The sequence below is a fragment of the Haliotis rufescens genome, unplaced genomic scaffold, assembly GCF_023055435.1.
Source record: "Haliotis rufescens isolate VD_foot unplaced genomic scaffold, xgHalRufe1.0.p SCAF_104, whole genome shotgun sequence".
Lineage (NCBI taxonomy): Eukaryota > Metazoa > Mollusca > Gastropoda > Lepetellida > Haliotidae > Haliotis > Haliotis rufescens.
In genome coordinates this window covers 535,982-545,983 of record NW_025963785.1, presented here as the reverse complement: position 1 = coordinate 545,983, position 10,002 = coordinate 535,982, and the positions used below count along the sequence as shown (strand labels likewise).

The 10,002-nt window shown below is 38.3% G+C and overlaps 1 protein-coding gene across 1 annotated transcript; it reads left to right on the top strand.

Annotated features, from left to right (window-relative positions):
• The first annotated feature begins 82 nt into the window (after window positions 1-82).
• LOC124131611 (60S ribosomal protein L11) lies at window positions 83-7,873 on the top strand. Its single transcript, XM_046494988.1, has 6 exons — window positions 83-144; window positions 1,359-1,539; window positions 1,954-2,060; window positions 3,999-4,146; window positions 4,761-4,855; window positions 7,792-7,873. The coding sequence occupies exons 1-6, from the start codon at window positions 139-141 to the stop codon at window positions 7,819-7,821; spliced, it is 567 nt and encodes a 188-aa protein (XP_046350944.1). The 5' UTR covers window positions 83-138; the 3' UTR covers window positions 7,822-7,873.
• Window positions 7,874-10,002: the final 2,129 nt, after the last annotated feature.

The following is a 10,002-nucleotide window of genomic DNA, read 5'->3' as shown; positions in this document are numbered from 1 at the left end:
GGGATAATTTATTGTTGATATATGTATATATTTTTACATATTTATTAATTATTGTTATTGGTGGAAAGATTAAGAAATATCCGAAAAATGTTTTTCTTCCGGCATGCACTGACAACTTCCTTTTCCTAACAACACATCATGGCGGTCAGTACTGCATTTGTTGATGGCTTTCACAAATCGGTTTACATCGTTGCTTGCTGTCACTTAGAAAGTTTAATCAAATGAATCAGATGAAAGGGGATTGTTAGTGGACATAAAATATGCATTATGAATAAAATCCTTATCGTTGTTTTACATGTAACAACCGTTTGAAAAAAGGGATTATCCTGTGCGTTGGTTAGATATGTTGATGTTGAGGAATAATGTGCACGTGAAAATTGGCGAGGAAGATGCATGATATGATAAAAGTGATGAGGTATATGTCTATTGTGGAACACTCATGTGAGGCAATTAATATGCACCCAATCGGGAGTGAAAACACTTTAGAGAACTTTGTAAACTTGGGGTTGACATATGATAGACGTGTATTACAAGAAGATACAGTACATAGGTGATCGCAGCTGGATAATATGGATATGCTTTGGACCTTTCGTAAATCAATACACATCCAACACTAGCAAATTCTAACATTCTGATACATTAACGGAGGCTTGGTCACCCTTGACCAATGACAGAACTATTCCATGTAGAGCAAATCATGGGCACGTTTCGTGAATCTCCACGAAGGCGAGTGTGCAAGTTTGAAAACTAATTTAAGCTCTTCGTGTTGTTTGGGGAATGGCTAGATTGTTTGGTGTTACAATTCAGTGTTGAATCTCCTAGTGGTATCGAGATGGTAATCAAATCATTGCAATTTAGTTCAAATACAAATTGCACTAAGGTCCTGATTATAAACATTATACTGCTCGAGGATACTGGTGGGGTTTACCAGAAGTGTAAAAGTCTGTAACATGCATCGGTCAGGCAATTCTTCCACATAAATCTGACCACCTGCAATTTAATCAAAATATGTGCCCTAACATAGTGTTCTTTGTGAATTCCTGAAAGTGTAAGGCAAAATCTCTAAATCACCATTTCATAATTATAACTCATAGATCTAAGTAGTGGGATAGCGTTTTATTTTGTTTTACTTCTCGATACAAGTACCGAACACAGTAGCAAACTGTAAATCATCAGTTAGCCAGGTATTTGGACATCCTGTGTATGGAAAACACAGCTTACACACCACAGATAAGAGCACATGCAAAATTGTGATACATTTTGGATCATAAACAAGGTATCATGATACGTATCGGATTGCACAGTTGGTGTATCATCCCAGCCCTAATAATTATTGCTTTATACTTAAATTATTGTAGAAAGAGGCCAAGGCAAAGCCCAAGAGCAAGGTAGACGAAAAGAAGAAAAACAATGTTATGCGAGAGCTTCGCATTCGCAAACTTTGTCTCAATATCTGTGTGGGCGAATCTGGTGACAGACTGACCAGAGCAGCCAAAGTGTTGGAACAACTTACCGGACAACAGCCAGTTTTCTCTAAAGGTATGTATGTGAACACAAAATGAGCCAAACTACTGGATAAAATACAAATGTTTCATATCCTTGTCAGTTTATCTTTTAGGCAATTTATGACTTGGTATATATTCAATTTTGAGCCAGCAGTGAATTAATTTCAGTGTTTACAACCATTTCTTTAAACACTGTTCTGTGAATATCAGCATTTATGACTTTGAGGATCATTCTTTGTCTATGGTGACAATAGGGCGACATTGACAACGTTTCCAACAAAAATGATTCACATTTGCGTTGGATGATATTTTTCTGTGTCCACTTGTTAATGAGGGTTGTTCCTCATAGTAGGTGAAGTGAAAAACTAATATTTCTCATGGGAAGGGAAGATGCTCCTGCCAATGGGCATTATGTTTATGTTGCTTACATAGATTTGTTGACTTCCAGCCCGCTACACTGTGAGATCTTTTGGTATCAGAAGAAATGAAAGAATCGCTGTCCATTGCACTGTCCGAGGTGCCAAGGCTGAGGAGATCCTGGAGAAGGGGCTCAAGGTATTTGTGATACACAATCCTCATTAGTCTGCATGACAGATAATGGAAAACTTGTAAGGATCAGTTGCTGTCCCCCCCAAAATGAGCTGTATCAAATAGTACAAGTCAAAGGACTTATGGGATTTCTAACAGTATTCTAATATTGAATATATCTAGTTACAGAGGGTAAGTGTCGGAATAGGATGGGGAAATAGATTTGCTATTTTCCAATGATATGGTGTTGTAGTGATATTAATGCCTGACTTTATTATTTGTGTGAAACTTACTTCACCTCTGCAGATTTTGCTGTCTATTTTGATACATGGTGAGACAGATTAGTCTCCAATGAATGCCATGGACAGTTTGTTAAGCGAATTTCATGAACAGTTTTTTACCATAAATTTATGGTTAAAATCTACCAGACCATATTCTGTCGAAATACTGATTCTGACTTTAAAGTGTGTAGTACTGAAAAGTTTGCCCCTTAATTAACTAAACTTTCGCCCCAAACCTCAAGGACCGTGACACACACGCAAACCTGTAATAAGTGCTTTCAACATTGACGAAAGTTGTGACAGAAAACCTAATGATCTGGAACCTAAAAGACTGAAAAAAATCTGTTGGTGTTGAATTTTGTGCTCTGAATACTTAAAGCCCTGTGAAGATCTGTTAGAATAGGTCTTCAGTAACACATGCTTGTCATAAGAGGCGACTAACGGGAACAGGTGATCAGGTTCACTGATTTGGATGATGCATCCCAATTGTGAAGATTGATGCTCATCATGTCAATCACTGGATTGTCTGGTCCAGACTCGATTATTTACAAAATGCCTTCATATAGCAGGAATATTGCTGAGTGTGGCGTTAAACAATAAAGCCCTATGAAAATCTGGATAAGAATTGGTCTAATGAAAGCCATTCTGCTCTAGAAACGAATAATGGGATCAGTTGGTCAGGCTCGCTAACTTGGTTGAAGCATGCCAACTTTACCCAATTGCATATATCAATGCTCATGATGTTAATCACTGGAGTGTCCAGTCCGGTCCAGACACGATTTTTTATATAGCTGGAATATTGCTGAGCCGGGCATTAAATCTTCATTATCTTTGAGGCAAATTCTTGATAAACACAGCACGAAGGCACGGGTTGTAGTGATACTCACTGCTGCCTGACTTTTAAATTTGTGCAAAACTAAATTCACCTCTGCAACTCTAGACAGATTGTTCTGTTTTGATACATATATGGTGAGACACAGTTGTAAGCTATAATTAGTTCCTTCACCATTGACACTAACAAGTGGAAATGTTCATACCTGAATATCAGGCCCCTAACATTTTAAAACATGCACCTTTTTATGAGGGTAGAGGCTAAACAAACAAAAAAGTTAAAATATGTTTACTTGATTGATGATTTATGAAAGTTGCTGAAACCTTCATGTGTAGTGCTTGTTTTTTATGTTTAATATATGATGTGATGCCATTTGAGTGTGGCGTTTAGCAACATACATACTTCTGCATTTAGTTCTCACTGGAAGGAAAAAGTCTTCGTCTTGAGGCATATTCTTGTACTGTACACGTTTGAAAAAGGTTTTAGAGCAGTGGACAGCAATCAACCACAATAATGTGTGTGTTAAAAACTGGTGAAAATTTGTTGCAGCAAATGCTTAGTGAAAAGGGAAATACAATTCATGAGTCTAAAAAGGCCAAGAAAAATAGAAACATTAGCCTCAAATGGCTATGGAGCTTAGTCAGGTACATCTAATAAATAATGATGTGCTATTTCATAATGCCCCCAAATCCACACCCTTAAGTACACAAATTGGTACTTTTTTGGATTGGATATGTGTATAACCTGGTGAAGTCTTGCTAGTCAGGTGAGCTACATACATTTCTAACATGTACTTCATCTCTATCCCTACACAACGTATTTCATTGAATTGTTTTTGCACCTTCATTACAGGTCAGAGAATACGAGTTGAGAAGATGCAACTTTTCTGACACCGGCAACTTCGGCTTCGGCATCCAGGAACACATTGATTTGGGAATCAAATACGATCCCAACATCGGCATCTATGGCATGGACTTCTACATCGTCCTTGGCAGACCAGGTACGTTCGTGTTGGGAAGTCGCCATATCCCTGTGTCTATTCTGCTCCTTAGAAAATTATTTTGGAATGTGCATCTTGACTGGATTCATTGCACTTCAATTGAGTTTGAGATAATTCTGCAGGTCAAGATAGTAGACATTAGCAACGAATGTGCTATGAGGCGAATACGATACATATCATGAATATATGGTAACGAATATGAATATTTATTCATGTATACAGTAACAGGTCATCAGTTGATGTATTATTTATTATGTTCAGTGAAACAATAACAAAATAAATTTTGGGACATTTTGTTTCTTTTGTAAATATTTGATTCATGTGTCCATGAATAACAAATTTAATTCGTGAAGGGACATGGTTCGATTAACTGAATACACAAGTGAATCGTAACAGCCCTAGTAGTCATGGATGTCCAATTCTCCATGCTTTAAAATGACATGCTGTTTTATGACTGATATATCATACTAAGTACTCGCTTTAAGAAAGCAATAAAATGGTTACCATTTTTTTATATTCAGTAAGACGGCTATGTTTGTGTTCATGGTCCGTGCCTGTGCATATGATTGTGTGCGTGTGTAAAAGATGTTTGACCTGTGTACCTATGGTTACAGGCTTCAATGTCGCCCAGAGAAGAAGGAAGCGTGGCCGTGTTGGGACCAGTCACAAGATCGGCAAGGAAGAGTCCATGAAATGGTTCCAGCAGAAGGTAATTTTTAAGATCAAAATATGAGCTAGGAACACCAAGAGGGATTGTTTACAGAAGAAACAATCTGGGTTAGAATTGGTCTTCGACAATTGGATGCTCTCTGACTTGGTTGATGCATGTCTTTATTACCCAATTGTGTAAATTGATGCTCATGATGTTGATCACTGGACTGTCTGGTTCAGACTTGATTATTTACACACTGCTGTCATATAGCTTAGATATTGCTGATTGCAGCATAAAACAATGAACAGAAGAAATCCAAAATCCTGAGACACCCTGTAAACTGACATGAAAAGACTTATTTAAGTAAACTGAAGCTCTGACAGTAAAATCTAATAATTCAGATCTAGAACCTAAACGTGTGTTGGGTGTTGAATTTATGCTCTTAAAACTTAGCACGAAGGCACGGGTTGTAGTTATACTTGCTGCTGCCTGACTTTTTTATTTGTGCAAAAGAAAATTCACCTCTGCAACTCTTGACAGATTGTTCTGTTTTGATACAATGTTGGTGAGACAGATTTGTTATGTAGGATGGTGCATTGGCCATTTTAGCCAGCAATATCTTTAGCTAGTTTCATGGGGAGTGTTTACGCATAATTTGTAAATAATGTCTTAAGAAACAACAGTTGCCAAAATAAGTTAGATTTAAGAAGTATAGTCATCGAATTACTGGTTAATGTTGGGATCGGGAAACTTGCTTGTAATCATATCTATCAAGAATTGTTGTCTTCTCCTTTGATGCTCCCCCTACCCAAATGAAAAGAGTAGGTTCTTCAAATGTAGGCACTATTGCTAGAAGCCTCAAGGATATATTGAGACCAATTAGTACAAGTACTTCAAATTCATGACTGAAAATATCTTATACTTATGAATTTTCTTGAAACAGCACAAAGGCACGGGTTGTAGTGATTCTCGCTGCTGCCTGACTTTTCAATTTGTGCAAAACCAAATTCACCTCTGCAACTCTTGACAGATTGTTCTGCTTTGATACAATGTTGGTGAGACAGATTTAACGTGTCATTTAGTATGGTTCCTTGGCCATTGCACCTGGCATTAATGTTTGGGGTAGCTTATTTTGTGGATATCATTTAACCAGTAGCATAAAATATTTCCGAACCAAACTTAAAAGAAAACCATACTTTCTTGCAAAAAAAATTAGCATTTCATTAAAGCTATTATAAATAAATGGTCGTTTTCATTTCCCTCATCCGCCTATGCAAAACTTCGCTTGTTTCTTCCCCTCCGTCCTCTGTGTCTCAGCTGTGATAGCCAATCGAATACTTGGAATTAAGCATATGCAATGTTCATTCCTGTATTAGTCGACTCATTACGTTAAAAGATCAGATGGGTTGGGTGGTCGTGCTTGATCAGACTCCTGAAATAAAATAAAAGCACGAAGGCACGGGTTGTAGTGATTCTCACTGCTGCCTGACTTTTTAATTTGTGCAAAATCAATTCACCTCTGCAACTCTAGCTGACTTAATAATAGTTGGCATGGATACTGATTTGGTGAGACACTTCTTGTGGTTTTAACTGCAAAATGTCTGAAGTTCATCACTCACTGCCCTGGGCCCATTTCTTCATAGCCACTTTAGACGATCATAACATACATAGACAAGTGTGGTGATTACTATGTGGAATGAGGCCCTTGAGTTATAAACTAATTAAATCTCAGAGTGGCAGAAGGTTCTCCATGTTAGTAATCAACTTCCAAACATTTGCTCATCCTTTTGCAATGTTCATTTTTTGACAGAAGATCAAGCTACTGACAAATTTATAGAATGAGTTCTGTTATTTATTAGGTTTAGGTAGAATGTGTCATTGCAATGTGTAGTTTGTGCCCATTATACTTAAGCCGTTGTCAATCTGGCCAACATGTTTGCATTTGCTGAAGACCTATAATAAGAGCACGAAGGCACGGGTTGTAGTGATACTCACTGCTGCCTGACTTTTTAATTTGTGCAAAACTAAATTCACCTCTGCAACTCTTGACAGATTGTGCTATCTGTTTTGATACAAATTTGGTGAGACAGATTAATCTCAGATGAATGCCTTGGACATCATGGACCGTCTGCTTGGCTAATTTCATAAACAGCTTTTGACGATAACTTATGTTTGGTTTAAAGAAGCAACAGGTTAAGTGACAGCCATATTTAGTCCATATACTGATTCTGTGTAGTACTGGCGGGGGCACGGGTGACCCAGTCGTCTAAGGCGCTGCGATTCACTGTGCAGAGTTACGTCCCTTTGGCACATCAGAAACCTATGATGATTCGAATCCCGGTTTGCCCCCACTATGTTTCAAGGTTTGTCAGCGCCATACCCGTGCTCATGGGTTTCACCAAAGTGGTAAACGTCTGAGACCTACATCACTTGGGGCTTTCCTCCCACATTAAGCTGACACGCCGTGATAAAACTGGAATACCGTTAAAAGCGGCGTAAACCAAACTCACTCATCACTGTGTACTACTGATGTTATGGACACCCCCAGGAAAAGTAGGCCCCTTAACTTACTTGGCTTTTGCCCCAAACCTCAAGGATCGTGAGACACACTCAGACCCATTATAATCATCTCCCAACATTGTCCGAAGTTGTGACAGAAAAGTTTAATGATCTAGAACCAAAAAGATTGAAAATATATGTAGGTGTTGAATTTTGTGCTGTGGACACCATAGACCATGCTCGATCACAAATCTTCATTATCTACGAGCTAAATTGTTGATAAACACAGCACGAAGGCACGGGTTGTAGTGATACTCACTGCTGCCTGACTTTTAAATTTGTGCAAAACTAAATTCACCTCTGCAACTCTTGACAGATTGTGCTATCTGTTTTGATACAAATTTGGTGAGACATGTCAGAAGTAAATCATATTTACTAGTAGCTCCATCAAGGATGTTTGTGACATTGTGCTGATGTGTGGTTTTCTCTTTCAGTATGATGGAATCATCCTTCCTGGCAAGTAAAAAAAGAGGCGACTTTGTACAGACACAGAAAAAAATAAATCATGGTCTCTAATTCCTTGTTTGTCTCAATGTGAACTGTGGATTAATCACAGTAACTAGTGTGAATTTGTCGGTGAAACCTCACTTTGGGCCGAAGGACCATATATTGTCCTTCACTATGCAGCAGCCCTTGTGTCAGGGGACTTTATACCATCTATATGGGGGCTGTCGGGTAGCCTAGTGGTTAAAGCGTTCGCTCGTCACGCCGAAGACCCGGGTTCGATTCCCGACATGGGTACAATGTGTGAAGCCCATTTCTGGTTTCCCCCGCCGTGATATTGCTGGAATAATGCTAAAAGCGGCGTAAAATCAAACTCACTCACTCACTCACCCATATATATGACCCTGAGAAAACATCCCTTTTCAACTGAATTAAGAAGTCAAAATTAAGTTCACAAAATCAACTTATTATCCATTATTTTACCATGACAGACAACATAAGACTTGAATAAAATAATTTGTTTTATTAAACATTTTGGACTTTGGAGGTTCTCAGGTAACGAAGGAAGTGGTCGACACTCTGCCGATAATCCTGTCAATCAGAATCTTAAGAAATGAAGGTAGATGAGGAAGTGGCTGACGCCTGCTTCCAAATCCTATGCGTCAGGATTTAAAGTGAAAAAGGTTCGGGCACCCTGTATTGATCCCATTCGCTGGGATGATTTGAAAATAGGGGGTTGCGCGTCCCAAAGCTGTTGTGCTCGAGATGCTTTCCCCAATATTTGATCTTCCCAAATTGAAAAAAAAATATTACTGATGAGGCCAATGATATTCTGCTGCAGAGGATTACCTGGAGTAGGATAAGAAACATTAACCTGAAAACCTGAGTGTTGTATCATGGTGTTAATTGTACATGGTGAAACTATTTGGTATTACAAATATAGATGAGTAGAACATGAATGATACACAAGTAGATGAATTAACATGGGATGGTGATGAGACTAAACACTGGTGGTGGGTCAGCAGTCTTGGGCGCTTAACCAAAGATAAAAACGAAAACAATAAAATTTAGAAAATTTCAATTAAGAGGTGTTAATAAATATGAAACATTCGTGAAAATGTAAGTGTATAACTGATTAGTGGATTAAGTAGTACTACACCATTAAATTGCTAAAAATGAATGCGAGATGTTAGATTAAGCTATGACTAAATGATCATTGAATTGTGTCTGTCATGCCAAACTGCACTCAACACTCAAAAAGAGGTTACCGTGATGCAAGCAAATAACGGCTAATTTTTATTATGCACGCACGTAACATAACACGTTTATAGTACCAGACAGCCAATTTGAAAAGAAAGATTTGACCCGAGTACCAGCGGACAACAGATAGCCACAAGAATGAGTGGTGGACAGTGAAGCTGTAATCTGGACGAATCAATGCCAACAAACCGTTGAACAAGGGCTGTGACATTCTCAACACATTCCCCAGGGATATATGTCTGACTATTAGAATTAATTAGACTGTTCACTCCAACAGTTCAATCTATTACTTATTTAAATCAAAGTGTAGTATTGTTATTGAAATGGACTTCAAAATCTCATATTTGTTACACTAGACTTGAGTCTCTTCGATTATCCAGCGTTATATATCTCCAGTCTATTGTGATGAATTATATCCAGGACCCATTTGCTACCATGGGTTCCTGGAAGTGTCTAAACCATCTCTTTTTTTTTGGTAACGTCCCATATTTCTCGAGAATGAATATGATTCGATTCGATTCGACTCCTACTTCTCATAGCAAACGCGTTCAGGGTATTTCATGTATGCATGTTATTATCCCCTGCCACGAAGTGGAAGGGGGATATAGGAATGGGTGCCGTCCGTCCGTCACGTTTCGTTTCCGGAGCAGATCTTGAAAACCGTACCACATTTCTTCACCAAACTTGGCACATAGATAGATCTAGTGGTGACCTGGTGCCTTTTGATAGTTTGGGATTTAAAAAATAAATATTTTTTGAGTTTCCATGGCAGCGACTGATTTAGACTGAAAATGGCGGTAGTCCTCGTTTCCGGAGCAGATCTTGAAAACCGTACCATATTTCCTTCACTAAACTTGGCACATAGATAGATCTAGTGGTGAACTGGTGCCTTTTAATTGTTTGGGATTTAAAAAATAAATATTTTTTGAGTTTCCATGGCA

Coding starts and splice junctions, on each gene's coding strand:
- LOC124131611 (XM_046494988.1), top strand. Junction 4,147..4,760: donor CATCGTCCTTGGCAGACCAG/GTACGTTCGTGT, acceptor CTATGGTTACAG/GCTTCAATGTCGCCCAGAGA. Junction 4,856..7,791: donor TGAAATGGTTCCAGCAGAAG/GTAATTTTTAAG, acceptor TTTCTCTTTCAG/TATGATGGAATCATCCTTCC.